Source organism: Rhipicephalus microplus, unplaced genomic scaffold (assembly GCF_043290135.1).
Source record: "Rhipicephalus microplus isolate Deutch F79 unplaced genomic scaffold, USDA_Rmic scaffold_52, whole genome shotgun sequence".
Classification (NCBI taxonomy): Eukaryota; Metazoa; Arthropoda; class Arachnida; order Ixodida; family Ixodidae; genus Rhipicephalus; species Rhipicephalus microplus.
The window spans coordinates 2,364,864-2,381,896 of record NW_027464625.1 but is presented as its reverse complement, the minus strand read 5'-3'; the positions used below and the strand labels follow the sequence as shown (position 1 = coordinate 2,381,896).

The 17,033-nt window shown below is 46.2% G+C and overlaps 1 protein-coding gene across 1 annotated transcript in view; it reads right to left on the bottom strand.

Moving 5' to 3' along the window:
• Positions 1 to 535: 535 nt before the first annotated feature.
• The window catches only part of LOC142788291 (arrestin domain-containing protein 3-like), a 99,185-nt gene continuing 82,687 nt past the window's right edge, over positions 536 to 17,033 (bottom strand). Inside the window, exons 2-7 of the mRNA XM_075884892.1 lie at positions 12,096 to 12,168; positions 11,100 to 11,247; positions 10,699 to 10,801; positions 9,629 to 9,885; positions 2,060 to 2,249; positions 536 to 741 (exon numbers count right to left, since the gene is read on the bottom strand). Of these exons, the coding sequence (XP_075741007.1) occupies positions 572 to 741; positions 2,060 to 2,249; positions 9,629 to 9,885; positions 10,699 to 10,801; positions 11,100 to 11,247; positions 12,096 to 12,168 (941 nt within the window). The 3' untranslated portion in view covers positions 536 to 571. The remainder of the gene's footprint in view (positions 742 to 2,059; positions 2,250 to 9,628; positions 9,886 to 10,698; positions 10,802 to 11,099; positions 11,248 to 12,095; positions 12,169 to 17,033) is intronic.

Sequence of the window (17,033 nt, the reverse complement as noted above, 5' to 3'; positions counted from 1 at the left end):
GAATATGTATCCATCTTCAAACGCGGACACTGGACGAAAAATGTAAAGTACACGGCCCAACGACACAATGTCATTTTTGTCCAGCGTCTGTGTTAATAATGCGCACTTTTGAAGGTGAACCAACACGAACTTGCCCACCTTATAGCTCTTCGCATATGTATCACAAAACAGAAGTACTAAAAGTATGCCACTACAGTTTGTTGATGGGTGGTAAATTTTGCTCGGTAAAGCTCACTAACCTAACATTGAGCTATAAAAATTCTGTTACTGTGAAGCCACCTGAGGGCTGTTGTAAAGTTGAACCCCTTTATAAGAGGCATGCTCTGGGCAGCAGTCCTTGTCTTTTATAAGAGATGTCTCTTATAAACAGGGTACCTCTTATTCATTTTGTTATCAACCCGTATTTTACTGTAGGCCGACTGGCGTCTCTTATACCCATTTGTCTCTTAGATCAGTGTCTCTTATAAAGGGGTTTGACTGTAATAGCTATGCAGCATTGCAAACTACCACATGACACTACAGTGACAGTTTAATCTAAACTAGTTTTGATAACTACATAGGATGACATGTTTCATTCTTGCAAACTTGCTAATACCTCAGAATACGCCGGAGGTGGGTGGTACAAGTAGTCTTGTACATAGGCATACATCGGTGTGAACCGTGTGTCTCCATGCATCTCTCCATCTTCGTCGTCGCCAATGTCTACTGAGCCTTCTATGCATTCGGCATAGGTAGGTGGAGCTGCAACAAACAAAAAGAGCTCACTGTTCATCGTGCACGTCACTACCCCTGACACATAGAAAAAAAGAGATGGTAGACTTGGGAAACTTTGTATAATAGCGACACAACTTTCACTGAACTATTGCAATACTTATATGCTTTCAGTTGCCTGTAGTTAAATTACATGCTTTGAAATATTTAACCTGCGTATCACACTTTCATGCTTTTGTTAAAGAATCACCAGAGCAATTCTTTAAAAGCAGGTTATTCGTGCTCGGCCAGACTGCTGGCCGTATTATGACTTCTAGCAGCAACCTGCACACTTGAAATTTTCATGTGCATGTAACGGCCATGTAGCGGTGGTCCCTGTATACTCTAAATATCAAGACTCTTCAACTTATCATCCTCCCAGGAAAGTATAGAATGTGCAAACATGTCATACAGCACTAAGAGAGGGCTGAGCGATTCTCTATTAACCCCCTAATAAACATGCAAACCCAAACCAAAGGTTTCCTGCATGTTGCCCCAAAAATACCCCACATTTTCTCAAGATGTGAGCAACATGTGAGATCAGCTTTTTTTTTTTTCTGAGAAACGAACAACAGGCATATGGTGTTTTCGAGCACTTCTAGTAGTTGCACGAACGACGCTGCTGAGAAAAAAAAATTGTCATACTAAGTGCTTCGGTAAAGAGTAACATGTTGAATCGTCTGAATTTGAGCACTTCCTTTGTAAAATAAACAGAGAAGAAACTTTCTGAACAAGAACTTAATTACTTGTGATTAAAAATTTGCAGCTCTCATTTTATAGCCACAGGTGCCCCAACACCACATAATGATGAGTACGAGGAACAGTTTATACTGACACAAGCTCTAAACTTATTAAAGTGCATTAACTCACTTCATCGGATACGAAGCACGAAACTTGTTAAGGTTTCCAAACAGTTTCATAATACGTGAATGCAATCAGGTAAGAGAGCAACCCCTGTCAAGAAATACTTGATTGCTTCACTGTCATTATTTTTCAGCCGTGAGCAGTAACACACTGTACAGTAGACACTTGACAAATGGAAATCTCTTAAACAGAATTGCTGCTTAGATGAACGAACTGCACCTAATATGATTGATCTCGCACCTGTATTTTGCAACCTTGTTGATCTCTCAGTAAATAGAACTTCTGTTACATGGAACATATTTTCTTTGTCCCTTCACGTTCCGTTTAATGAGTCTACTGTATTAGCAGTAAGCTACCTATTATAACTCAGGTATGAGAATCTTTGGCACAATATGCCAATATTTATGAATTGTGGCATTTTCTTGAGGCAACATGTATTCCTCACGTTCAGCGGGCAGAGCATCATCGGTGTCGGCTTCCGAGTATGGAGGAGCAGCTGGGTAGAAATGAATCTGTGGCTGGCTGGGCAGACCCAGCGTGCGGTAGTGTGGAGGTCGAGACCTCAACGGCACTGTTCCAATCACAATAGGAAGGTCCACAAACAGATTGTAAGCTCCAGGAATCTGCAAGGTGATCTGGAAAGCAAATTCATTTCGCTTTGGTAAGTGCCCATGTCTCGCAATACTGGGTTGGGTTGCTCAGACCGTTCATGCATCAATACCAAAAATTTTGAACAGGCATGCCCAGTAGACATTGAAATGAGTGCATTCATTTCTAGATTCATTGTAGCACCTAATTTTTATATACTAGTCTCTATGCATAGCAGTAGCGCACTCAAAAATTTTTAAAGGGGAGGGGTCAGTTATATTTTATGTATGTTTGTGTGTGTTTTATATGTGTGCTTGTATATATACACATTAAAAATTGAAAATTCTCACGCAATAGAGTGGGAAGGGGGTCTGAAACCCTACTCCCACTGGCAACATTTTGCTGCCCGGCAGAGTTTTGGGCAAGTTGATAATTCATAACTTCGATCTAACTGCACGACGAAAAAAGAAAACAGCATGGGCAACAAAAAAGAAGGGTATTTGGCACTGGGTGTGTTTTCTCTGTTGTTTGTACGTCTTTTCTCGTCATACAGTTGTACTGAAGTTATAATCATGAACTTGCCTAAAATTCTGCTGTCATTACTGTATAGTGTCACGAAACACCCCGGGGCAGCAAAACAAAAATGGCAGTGGTTTAGTTGGTTGAAATATGCACGAACTGCTTTCTGCATATTGGCATGTGTATTTGATTACTTTTTTTTTGTTGTGACCGGGTTTCTGTGGCTGAAACTTGTGAGCGTACTATTATTAACTCAGCACAGGCAACCCTTGATTGTATTGAAACCTTCTCAGGTATTTGAAAATGTTCTAATCTGATTGCATGCATGCATCACACGAATAGCACTAAAGAATAATGGCAATATGAAGCAATATGAATGATGATGGACGCATAAAGATGAGATGTTTCAATGGAAGTTCAAATTCACGAGGACTGATGACCATTCTCATCATTATCGTGGTATTGCGAGTGTTTAGGCGTTGTTATGAAAAGTTCCTGCTTTACGGGTTTGATTTCAGCATTTCATGCCATGTTGAATGCAAGATTGCATAGCTGATTCCAATCACCACAAGTCAGAGCTATAGTGTTGTAGTAACAACAAATTTTTTCAACGGTGACCAACCACAATGAAAGCTGTGGTACCCAAAGGGGTGTTCACAGGAGGGATAAATCAGCGGGGGAGTAGCGGGGATTGCGGATCACTTATTGACAAAGGCGTACGTCAAGCATCAGCGAGTACACGCACCCTCCCCGCGCATCTTCGAGGGAGACAGAGACCTTTTGACTGAAAGGACAACCTATCCCCCCCTCCCGCGGTGGGGGATATAGCGGAGTTTTGCGCATGTGTTTGACCACATTGTTGCACTTGCTCCGGCTGATAGCGGGAATGCAGGTAGTTTCGTGGTCAGCAGGTGGTGAAACCACTGGTGAGAGTAGACAGATATGTGGGGTTTAACGTCCCTAAACTGCCTGTCGTGCAGACATCTCGCCGGTTCGCTCCGTCGCTCTTTTGCGTTCAGGGGGAAAAGCACCGAGTACAAAGTGTATTATAGATCACAACATGAGTTGTAATGAGGCTGCGAATGGCACACAAGCGAGCATCGCAGCACGTTTGCTCATAATCAGCACAAACGTTTCGCTTTCCCAGCTCGTCTATCTGATGGCAGCGGCGGTGCCGCTCGGCGCGTCCAAAATCGGCGATCGCCTCCCTCTCGCTGGCGGCCGTTGCGCAAGCGCGAGCCGCCGTAGCGTGTTGCTCATGTTTTCTTCCGCCATATTGGCCAGGTTTTTGAACAGTGGCTGTTGCGACAGACGCTAGTAATTTGAAGCACTATCATGCTATTCTAGTTCAGCAGTAAGTGTACAAGCTTCCCGACTTCTCTCGGTGCGTAAGAATGCTCAGTCAACGGGGTCATAGGTGCGAAACACCGAGTAAGTCAGACGTCATTTGTTACTAAAACTTGGTTGAAGGGATGCGCACTTCCTCATACGGCAGTGTTGTTAGCGCTCAGCTATCGCGCAGTACCAATATTATGGTCTTGTCCTTTTGATGTGCCTTTGGCGTCGTTAGTTGCCTGGTTTCTCAAAGGAAAAAAAAGAAGATATTCCTCGCCAACACACTGGTTCCTGAATACCAATCTCGAAGGTGATATGTTGATTGATATGTCGGCTTTAACGTCCCAAAATCACTAGATGATTATGAGAGACGCCGTAGTGGAGGGCTCCGGAAATTTCGACTACCTGTGGTTCTTAAACATGCACCCAAACCTGAGCACACGGGACTAAAGCATTTTCGCCTCCGACGAAAATGCAGCCGCCGCAGCCGGGATTCGATCCCGCGACCTGTGGGTCAGCAGCCGAGAACCTTAGCCACTAGACCATCGCGGCGGGGCAACCAAGAAGGCGATAGCGTTACTGCTCCGTACAGGAGCAGAGTTGCGCATATAGGTCCACCATTATGTTCAACGGCTAGGCAGCGAAGCCACTCGTCGCGCGCGCAGGAGAAAAACACGGTGCGATGTTCCGGCACGGGCGGCGTGCCGCAGACTTATTCACGCGCGCTGAGCAAGATTACACTGGTATAACTGTCAGTTCAAGCGTAAGCGTTGCTGCACGATAAAGAGTTTGCTTTTCTAGATTATGTTCCGAGATAATATTTCTTCTTCTTTTACCATGTGTTCTCGATGTGCCACGGGTGTACTTTTTTGCCTGCACACGCATGCGTTATTTTTTTGATTGCCTGTTTATATACTCTTCCCTTTCTAATAAACAGTTTAGTTGCGAGAAAGCGCTTGTCCTCTCTTCCATTCTGTTTATTTGTGCGCTTTAACTGACAGTTATACCATGCATTATCCAACTAGCCCAACTTTCGATTCTGTTGCAAGATTACACAGTTGCTGTGAGGCGGTGTATTGCTATAGGTAGCGAAAATGCTTTAAGCTCGTGAGCTTAGATTTAGGTCCAAGTGAAAGAACCCCAAGTGGTCAAAGTTTCTGGGTTGCTATTCTGGACACTGTCTGATTCCGATATATTGTTGTCAAATTTCGTAATGGCGGCATTTTAAGCCAATCAGAGAGGTCCTAGCAGCTCACTTGGCCAATTAGCATTGATCAATGGTAGAATCTGACAACATGGCGGAGTTCGACAATGTCCAGAATATCGCCCCCGGAACTCTCCACTACGGCGCTTCTGATAATGATGTCACAGATTCGGGACGTGGACGAATGGAGCAGACTGCAACTCGAATGGTCAAACTGTTTATTTGGGCTGAACTTGAGGTCACGTAAAAGGAAAGTCACATTACAGCAAGACACCGGCACTGATAGCGGCGAGCATGCAGAGCGTCGGCCGTCGATCAACTGACAAGCGGCGAAGCACGTCGGCATTTATACACTTGGCGTCGAACATTCTAGCGTTATCGCTAGCGGCCGCGTAGGTTCCAGAATAATCTGTAATGTCGGCGAAGTGGGCGTAATCTTGGCAAAAGGATCTACTATAATCGTGAACCTTCTAGAACAATGAGGGGGGGGGGGGGGGAGTGATTCTTAAAAGAGGGAAAAGAAGAAAAAAGTGAGCCCCGTAACTGTCTCTCAGGGGGAGGACACCTCAACAGTAGCTCACGAGAGATGGGGGTAGGGAGGGATTAAAAGGATAGGGAGGAATTAAAGGTATAGAGATATAGAGATGCGCAGAGACGGGTAGACCACATAAGGAGAAGATAGGAAAGATGGACACGGCCGCAGGAGTCCGAGGACGGGGCACCACTCAGCGAGAGCTCTTGTTAGCATCAGGAGATCAGTCAGTCAGTCAATGAACTTTATTTACAAATTGTCCTGAGGAGCCGATTCCCCTCAAGAGGGAGGGTCGGCTGCGGGCCGCACCCACGTGGGGACAGGAAGAGCGAGCCCCTCCATCAGGAGATGGCGTAGGGCAAGCCAGTCGGCCGGAGCTGCGCTGTCGTCGGAGATCGCGGGGGCACAGCCGGTCGGCACGAAATCCAGCGAGCGAGTCAGAACAATGAGGCGCAGTTTGCGCTGAGCATTCCAGACAGGCTTTGTGGCCGAAAACCGAATGAAACATATTAGTAAATAAATTTGGGACGTTAAACTCTATAGTTAATTAATTTATGTGAAAATGATTAAAAAGGTAACTCTTTCGTATTAACACCACTGCGTGGCTTTTACACCATGCATACGATGCACAATGTTTCTGCAATAACAATTTTGTGATTGCCTGGTTCATTTTGAACCGTACTAGTTGGCGCCATCTGTAAAGAAAGTAATGAAGTATACGTACAAAGAGCCGCTAATGGCGGTCACGATGAAACTGAAGTCGGCGCGGGCGCCGTGCTATCGTGCATGTAATGAAGTGTGGTATTGGGCTAGTTGGTAATCCATTATTAAACTTCTCAGCGCGAAAGCTTCCGAGAACTAACACAAGAGTCCTCGTCTCTTGTGTTAGTAGTCGGAAGTTTTCGCGCTGAGAAGTTTACTAGTGCATGTAAAATTGGCTACGCCACGTGAAATTGAACACTTGACGTCACTTTGCACCACGTGACAGCGCTCGCCGAATAGCTGCGCAAGGAAAAGTTATGCGCAACTCTGCTACCTAAAGGTAGCACATGCAGTAACCCTAGAAGGCGATACTTTGCCTCAATGGAAATGCACAGGGGTGCGGAAATCATATGTCGAAATTTTATTCAAATCTTCATATTATGGTTTAAATACTTGAATATAGCTTATGACATAGTTAATTCTTTCCTTTGAAAAGGAAAAGGCTGCGCAATCACCTTTTTTCGGTCGTTGCGCTTAGCTTATATTTCGGTGTTAGCATGGCTGTAAAGTATACAGCCCTCGAAATTGTAAATTCACCGGCCTTCTTTTTTTTTTTTTCAAATTCTGTTCTATGCTGAAGGCTCTAAAATCCTCGCAAAATCTTTGCACAATACAACAATATGCACAGTAGCGTGCCGCAGCCGATCACCGCAAAAAAGTTGCTAGCTTTCTTTCTCCGGTTTCTGGCAGTGCTTGCTCTACGATGATCAATGAATGCAACTTCATAACAACGGGGAGGTGACTAGTGCGCCACCGCCATCGAGCTCAAAAAATAAACAGAAGACACTTTTCTTTTTCTCGTCATATATACTATAGAGCCGCGCCCCACGACGCCGAGATATGTTATAAAGCCGAGGCAAGCGGAGCTTTTTCATTAGTGTCTGCAAAGTGGGGCTACAGTGTACTAGAAGAGTACACTATAGCCCCCTCTTCTAGTACACTGTAGCGGGGCTGCAGGGGCGTAGCCAATAATAGTCAATAAGTAACCAAGCCCCCACCCCCCCGCCGTATAAAGAATAAATTCTGGCTGCGCCCCTGGGGGGCTGCATGTTATTATGTTTTTGTTTTGTTCACGACGGACATGAGTTCTCCAAAAATACCTTGTGTGAACGCATGAGTTGGAGTTACAGAGCTTGACTAGAAAGAAAACACAAGAGCGATTTTTTTACGACGCCTAAGCATTAATATGAACGTTTGATGGCCGCCCCCAGTTGAGGCGCAGTGTTGCGTCTTTGTGAATAGGTCAATTCTAGAACAAATGGTTCAATGCGTTGATGCGAGTACATGCCTGGATTTGAATATGATAGAGCTCCCACTGCTAATTTCTGCTCTCTTATGGTCAGCAATAAAAACACTGCCAACATCACTTACACGCGTTAATGAGAACAAACAGTAATGCCAATGAAAGCATACGACGTGTGATTATTATTATTACTAAAATAATTGTAAATTCGAAGAAACAAAAGTGGACGAAAAGATGACTTGCCGCTAGCAGGTGCCGAACCTGCGACCTTGAAATAACACTCCCGATGCTTTACCAACTGAGCTATGGCGGCGGCCACCCTCCCCTCCACTTCATGGGACATACATGTGCATTTAAGCGCGGGGGCGTCAGGGAGCGCTACCAGTAGCCATGACGGCTACACTTACTGACTTCATCGCTTCATTTTCGTTTTTGCAACTTCTGCGAAGCTCGTTTTTCTCCCGGACTCGACCACCGGCCAGGGAGGGAGGAGGAACAGCTACTGCGGTGAAACGTGGCCCAACTTACAGACCTCTTCCAAGAATTATGAACTCTCGCTCACTGGATTCCGTGCCGACCGGTTGTGCCCTCGCGATCTCCGACGTCAGCGTAGCTCTGACCTACTGGACTTGCCCTACGCCATCCCCTGACGCCGACAAGAGCTCTCGCAGGTGGTGCCCCGTCCTCGGACTCCTGTGACCGCGTTTCCATCTTTCCTATCTCTCCTATCCCCTCGATATGTCCTCGCTCGCTGGCTCAGCGCATCTTTCTTTCTCTCTCTCTCTCTCTCTACACCTTTATTCCTATCCTTTTGATCCCTCCTCACCCCCATCTCCTGTGAGCTGCTGTTGAGGTGTCGCACCCTGATGCAGACAGTTACGGGGCTCACTTTTCTCTTCTTTTCCCTCTCATAGAACCACTTCAGCAGTAGGCGCCGTCGACATACTGCGGCGCTTGAAGCGACATCGCGCCGAGTGGGCTCCGCTCAACCCAAAGCTCACCGCTGCCCCCTATAATCACGTGATAACTGGCACAGCAGCTGCAAAGCTGCCTTCGAGCACAGTTTAACACTATATGCTATACCTTTCAGAATGTACAGTAACTCCGAGGCAGCTTTACAGCTGCTGCGCCAGTTGGCACGTGATTATAGGGGGCAGCGGTGAGCTTTGGGTTGAGCGGAGCCCACTCGGCCCGACGTCACTGCAAGCGCCACAGCATGTCGACGACGCCTACCGCTGTTGAATGTCTCAACTGAGTTGCGCGAAAAAAAAAAAGAAATTGAAGTACAAAAGCAACGCGCACACACACACACACACACACACACACACACACACACACACACACACACACACACACACACACACACACATATATATATATATATATATATATATATATATATATATATATATATATATATATATATATATATATATGTATGTATGTATATCTGATGGAGGCGGAAATGTTGTAGGCCCGTGTACTCAGATTTGGGTGCACGTTAAAGAACCCCAGGTGGTCGAAATTTCCAGAGCCCTTCACTGCGGGGTCTCTCATAATCATGTGGTGGTGGTTTGGGGACGTTAAACCACACAAATCAATCAATGTCTGTTTTCTTGAACAAAGTTTCAGTTGTTAGTGTGCGCTGTGTCCAGGTGTCCCCCTTTTCTACTACATTTTTTTTTTTTTGCGCAACTCAGTTAAGATGAATTACCATCTCGCCCAGCAGTCCGTGCTTCTCGTGTTTAAGGTTTCTAGTGTAGAATACATGCGCACGTTCATGACAGATATCCTTCGACTGCATGAGAGAAACGGGTCCCGGTCCTCTTACCCGTACAGTGTACTCCACGTGAATGAGGCAGCAATTGGTGATGGAGGGTGACACTGCGGGAATCTTTAGCAGCTGGGCGTCCCAGTTGGCCGAGCGGCCTGGTTGCAGGGCCACACCGGTGACTGTGGTGAACTTGCAATGGCGTGAGCGCGACTTTCCGCCGGCCAGGAAAGTCTGCGTCTGGTGCAACGTTGCGTGTGGAACCACCGTGCGGCCCGACAGGTTCTCGAAGTCGGCCGTGATGGCGATAGATTCACCTGCGCAGTGTGCATCGAGTGAGCGACCACGCCCCTACGAAACGAAGCTGCACGGAGTTGCACTTCAACTATAAAGATATAGCGCACGACTAGAAATTGTAATGTCTGTTACATTGCATGACCTTCTGGTGAAGGTTTCGAAAGATTCCTTGCTTTGGTTTAACTGCGATGCCATGGAATTCAAGGCATTGAAGTCAGTTCAAAAGCACAGGTGCCTTCAAGGTTAGTGAGAACAAACAGACGTTCAAGCCAAGCAATGAAGCGGGGACGTTATTTGAGGTAGCTACGATATGAATGTGAAGAAACTAATGATAACAATTGTTGCAGTTTAACGTCCCAAAATCACGATATGATAATTACGGACGCCGTAGCAGAGGGCTCGGAAAATCTCGACCACCCGGGGTTCTTTAACGTGCCCCTAAATGTGGCCGCCTTTTCGCTCCCATCGTAAATGTGGGCTTCACGGCCGGGACTTGATCCCGCGAACAAATGGGGGTGGACGAAAAGATAACTTGCCGCCGGCACGGAGAGAACCTCCAACTTTCCTAGAACGCGTCCGACGCTCTACCGTTGAACTAGAGCAGCGGTTGCCCTCTCGTCCACTTCATCGGGTATGTGTGTGTATTTAAACGTGGGAGCGTTGGCGCCGCTCGTACAGCGATTCGCGAGGTTTCTTTTGGGGGCCAGCATGCCGCATCATTGTACTGGCGAACAGCAACGCGACAGCGTTACAAACACCTGGAAATCACCGGCAGCATCGTGTGTCAAAGTTACGCTACCTCACCTGTCAAGAAAGAATTTGTTACTGCTTACCTGGGCAGTATCCTTTGCGATCTGTCCTGGCATACAGTGAGATGGGCCCTGAAGTACAGCACCAGCAGCATAGTGTCTTCTCCACACTGCTTTCCACTGCAGTCTAAAAAAAAAAAAAAACGTGAGAATTCTCATGCATACATACATACACACACACATACATACATACATACATACATACATACATACATACATACATACATACATACATACATACATACATACATACATACATACATACATACATACATACATACATACACACACACACACACACACACACACACACACACACACACACACATACATACATACATACATACATACATACATACATACATACATACATGAAATTTTCTCTCCGACATGCACGCGCACACACGCTTGGAAGAAGGTCGTACCAGATATTCATTGCGGTTGATGTCGATGGGACTGATGACTGTGAAGGCTTTCTTGGTCTTGTGGTTAAAGGACCATGGCTTCTCCACCTCCGCCTTGAGCCAGTAGCGGATGCTGCCGTACTTGCCTTCGAACGAGGTGGTCACACCGCTGCGCAAATACGAGGACGCGACATTGCAGCCACTCAAAACTCAATCCTACTGCAGTTTGTGGCATTCGGAGGGAAGTACCGTCGTATCATGATAGAGGGCTCCGCTTCATCGGTGCATGGCGCATTTATGTGCAGTGATAACTACGTCACAAATTAATTTTGCTACGGAGTCTTGGGTTGCGCGTCTCGGATGTGGTACTGAACGTAGGATTTCGCGCTTACCAAGAGTAACATTGTTCTGCCTGGTTTCGATTTCGAAAGTGTAAGACGTACCCAAAGGTATATTGGGACAATTAAAGAAAACTTATTAGCTATAATCCGCTGCAATTTGTCAAACTATAGTAATGGTCATCTCGTCGAGTAATCTTGAATATGCAACAAAATTGCGCAGTTTTTCACGGGCAGTTTTGAATATCTTTTTCCTTTAACATTCTAACACCAAGGCACTGTTTCACAAGTAAAACTGCAACAAAGTATTCGCCCTTATTAGTGTAGCTAGGATTTCATTTGCACAAAGATAGTGAACAGGTACTTAAATTAGAAAATGATTAGTACAGAGCATTTTTAGTCATTAGTTTTTTTTACTGTGATATAAAATTGAATCTTTTCTCCAGTGTTTAAAATTTTCAACTATGAATTGGTGTTAAAGTTCACACACTTACATTAGCATGCTGAGCAATCAAAGCCAGCGTAGTTTGTATGATACATTAAAAAGCACAATAAAAAAGATTTATATGGTATACACGCTGTAATATCCAGAATTCAAATCGTTACTGCATGATGCAGTTAGTACATCAGTGATCATTTAGAACAAGTGGAGTTAATCACGTCGTAAATTTCTACTCACGTTGATGGGAGAAGGAAAGTGAAGTTGAATTCGTGGTGGCCCTCGTTAAGTACGTCCCTGCCTTCTCCCGACTCTGCCAAGAAAAGAGAAACACACGTATCAATCAATCAATCAATCAATCAATCAATCAATTATTGGGCATTAAAATTGTAGCAACATTTGTGGGTTTACAGATACAGAAGGAGGTGAGAAAGTCAACAGACTGTACAAAGGACTTTCCATAAGGAAGGAGTAACAAAAGTTTGTTTTTTATTTTTATTTACAAATACTGCTGTCTCACAGTTCGAGACATTGCAGGATTGCATTTAACGCAGCTAAATATGTACACAAACTAAATGCACTGTAACAAAGAGGACGGAAACGAAAAAGGACAGGCCACTCGCAAAGAAGAAATGCGTTATTATCTGTTTTTATAACGGCATTTTCTACGTTACTATTTTTCTTAGACGAAATCAAGCAACCAGATGCAAAAATCAACACCCAAGCGCTACGTGCAGACAGTTAACCATCGAAGCTGCGACGTGCAGCCCCGGTGCTTATCACGAGCCGACATCTGTGTTCACTTGCAACCTTTCAATTCTCTGTCACCGTATTTAATAGACGCGTGCTTCAAAGTTCGCATTTGGTGTTGTTGGCTTAAAGGATATTACGTCGTGTGGTCTCTATACTGTGAACGTGAAGTGACAATATTAAGAGCACCTAAAGGATAGTTATGTTTGGGGCAAGCGAAAGATGGCCAGTCGCTAGACGGCGCTGGACGAAAAGGGAAGACAATGAAAAGTGGCTGCGCAGACGAAGTACTGAGCCGTCCGCCTCTGCACGCGCCTTCGTTGCCAAATCCCGTGAGATTTTGTTCACCGCACCTGTGCTGGACAGTCACCCGCATGGCGGATCGTTCTCACGGTGAGCCAGACTAAGAAACAAGTGGTCCCTGTCGCGACACCACTCCCGACAGGATAATGTAACGGCGTGATGTCACAATACGTGTGGATAGACGGCAGCATCGTGTGTACTAACTCCAAACAGTCGACCGGCTGTTTAGCCAGGCTTGTTGTCGCACGAAAGTATTTTAACGCTGTACGTTGACGAAATGACCGAGTTCTTTTAACAGATTTTTTGGAGGATGAGGATAGCAAAGTATGCGAACGCAGAGGCGGAGACCCGTCTCTGAGGAAAGGAGAGTTGTTTGCTACATTGGTGAAGATCAAGAAGGGGTTCGTCCCACGAGGTGGTCTCCGATGAGACGGGAGGTATTTAATGGAGAGGAGAGGAGCTTTGTGCTCGAGTGCAAGATCGGGAAGCGTATAGACAGAGGTCGTGCTTGGCGCCGACTCTGATCCAGGGTTGATATTCCATCGAGAAGTTGGTGTCGATGTGTGCAGTATGCTAAGGGCTCGGCAAATAACGCCGACGTTAATACAGCCCAGTGCTTACTGTGCAGTCGGTTTAGTGGCCGCCCCGGCCTTTGATTGGAAATAAGTGTAAGTGTGTAAATAAACTGATGTTTGCCAAGAAGTGAACAACCGGGCCTGTCCAGTCCTTCAACGTGTCGTCGTGGCCATCTGAACCATCGGGATTACATCCATCATCCCAATATTAACTTAGTGATCCATGCTACTTACAGTATCATCCCCAGCAATAGATGCTGAGTAAACCTGAACAGAAAGTATATGTTGTATGGTCTTGTTCAAATCAACATCGTTCTCTTGAAAGCTGCTTTCTCCTGTCAACAGGGTTGTAGAGCGGTAAAGCCAACAAAACCTATAGGCGGCTATACTCGCAACGCAGATTTGCTTGTAGCGAGTTTTTAAAGTACAATATTTTTACTTCAACGTTGTTTTTTTTTTACTTTGAGTAAATTAGGCTGAATTTTTCAGCAGATGCGGTGTAAATGAACCCAAGCGGCGTCGTGGTGAAACGAAATGTCGGTGCATCCGCTGAGCCAATGACGGCGTTTCAATACGTGACAGTTCGCAAAATTTGAACGACACAGATCAGGTGCTGGTCTCCTGATTTAAATAAATGCGCAAACTTCGTTACAATCGACGCACACACGAGACTGCCGGTCCGAAAAACTGCACGCGCGCTATCACAAGCAACTCGTATAACTCGAAGCTGTCTTCTCCGCTTTAAGAGTATTTGTGAGGAGAAGCCTTGCTGATATTCTTCTTTCGATAGTACCGAATATTCGAAGTACGCGTGGTAACTGGCGTTGTTAGTGACAAATATAACATATAACCATTAATGATTACGTAGGCGTAAACACGTGAGCGATTCTGCGACCGGCACCCGACCGGTTCTATCACCAAGAGGTAAAAATTATTAAGAGATGTTCCCTGGCCATGCTGAGTGTGTAAAAGCTGCACTGTCACAAACTCTAAGCTCCAAGCTATTTGTTTAGAAGTCTTGACTCACGGCCTCTTTACTGGACGCCGATGGCAACGGCCAGGTGACGTTGTGGTGATGTGAAAAATGGTATACAACCAGTATAAGAAGGGAGTACACACCAACACCCTCCGCTTTCCTGTCTGTAATACGTCGCCTTTCTGGTTATAACAACGTATTCTCTGAACTATTTTCGTCGGCATAGGCGCCTGCTAAGTAAGGGTAACTGACAACCAGCCGTTTTCTTTAGTGCGACGCCACAAGTCAGTTTTTTTCTGTTTTAACCCTTCAGCCGCTCTGTGGGATTCCGCAGAACCGATTTGAAATACGCGCTTGTTCTGGACTCTGATTCTATAGCGTTGGCGACTATAAGGAAGTGCAGCATAACTTAACAAACTTACCGGCCCGCTCTGGCGTCTCTCATGAAGTCGTAGTGCGCTGTTCAATCGTGACTTCACTTTGGCGTCGAAGTTACAAGACGCGTACGTCAATCGGAACCGGAAAACTTCAGTGTAATCTTAAGCGAGACTTGAGCGGAACGGCCTAGCGTGACAGTATGTTGCTGCGACTAAACATTTCGAGACGCACTCACTCTCCGTTCGTATAATTATCGATCCGAATTCGGCTGCCGCGTTCCGATAAGGGCGGAATGAGGAACTAATGATAAACACTGGCGTCGCAAGATTACGAGGAAGGCTAAAGAAAACCGAGTGGTCGATATCGAAATTCAACAACACACATCGTGACTCTTTTGAGATCCCAGGCACGTATTAGAGATAACTCAATATCAAATAAATAAACCCGTTTGTTTATCTACCGTCACCCTAAGCACTTCGGCGCGAAAGAGTGCACAACTTGAGTCACGTATGCTGAGTTCCCCCCTATTTCACCTGGAGCTAACATTATTTCATCCTCTACTAAATGCAGCTGGCAGTGTGATACTTTCGGGAAAAAGTTCTGCATGTACTGCTTACGGAGAATACGGATGACTGCTCGTTAAGTTTCTCACTTACAACGAAGAATGTGGAAAACTAATGTACGATTGCGACAGTTCGAAACAGGGACCAGAGGCAAGATATGCAAGTATATTCAGTGCAAACCACAATTACAACGGCCTTTCCATGGTGTCAACATCAGTTCGAGGTTCGCTCTATTCCCCCCCGGGGCGTTTTAGCTGCGGCGCGCACACACGCGAACTAATTGCTCCGGTGAATCGCTGGGGTTTACGGTCATCGGAATCACCCACAACAGACTTGCGCTTAAACTCTAGAGAGAGAGAGAGAGAGAGAGAGAGAGAGAGGGCGGCGTAGTGTCCAGAGACCACGTTTCCAATTGACCGCGCCAGTGTGATCGCGCGAGCGCGGAAGTTTGCCCCGGGAAGCTACAGAGCCGAATGAAAAGACCGGAGTCGACCGAAACAATTAAAGAAGCTCAAGGGGAAGTCGGCAACAGACACGGCGGATGAGTCGTTGCGGTCCGAGGAGATAATGAGTGCACGAGCCCTCCAAACTAATCGACGCTATACACCGCGCGCCACCTGGGACCCGCTCATTAACGAGCCAGCGCCGAACGAGAAAATCTCGGAGACCGTTGGGCCCCGAAGTTCGTCGCGCGGCCGATCGAAAAGACAGTGGCGCGCGCGGACGCTCTTCTCGATTGCCTCGGTTCGATCGAAAATCGGCCGCGCGCGGCTTGAATGCGATTGCTTCCACGCTGCAAAAGGGAGCTTCGTACGTACGTATACTTGGTCGGCAAGCCGTCCCTTGTTTTCCTTTTTACCGGGGAAAATGGGAGCAACTCGGGGATAGCGGAAATAGCGCAGTGTCCGCCCCGATGGGTGCACGATCGATCTCGCTCGTTCGGCGCTGCGCTCTTCTCGTCATTACGGGGCGCGCCGCACGCCCCTGTGATTTCACGTGCCGCTATACTTTCCGTGGCGTGCTCCTTTTCCCGCCCCTCCCTCTTTGCTCTTTCGCCAAATGCGCCCATCCTTATGCGAGCGGGCTTCTCCTTATGCGCGTGCGCGAGGCTCACACGGACGCCCACCTTTACACTCGAGCGACCGCTTATCGTCGTTGCCAGGTTCCTTTTATGCTTTTGCGCCCGATCCTTCCGGTCATGTACCCGATCGAATGATCAGTCCTCACGCACGTGCCCTCCCTATACTCCCGAGCGTTCCTCAAAAAGGGCCGCACTTTCGCGTTGGCATGGAGGCGGCATCCCTTCTTCCCTTTTGCTTTTCAACCTCTCTCAGTTCTTTTTTCTTCTCTCTCTTCCGAGTCGAAATAACTAACGTGAAAGCACTGTCCCTCCTTAAATGGAGCCTAGATCAAAAGAAAAGGGCCTCAACAGCGAAAGGGAGACGCTGCGATGAGGAAGAGGCAAATACGGATTCGCTGCGACGACGGCATTGCGTACGACTGCAGTTCTTCTGTTTATTATTAGTATTTCTTCCCCTTTTCTCGTCGCTGGTTTCCGTAGAGGGATTCAGGCTAGTATAAGAACGCTAATATATATATATATATATATATATATATATATATATATATATAT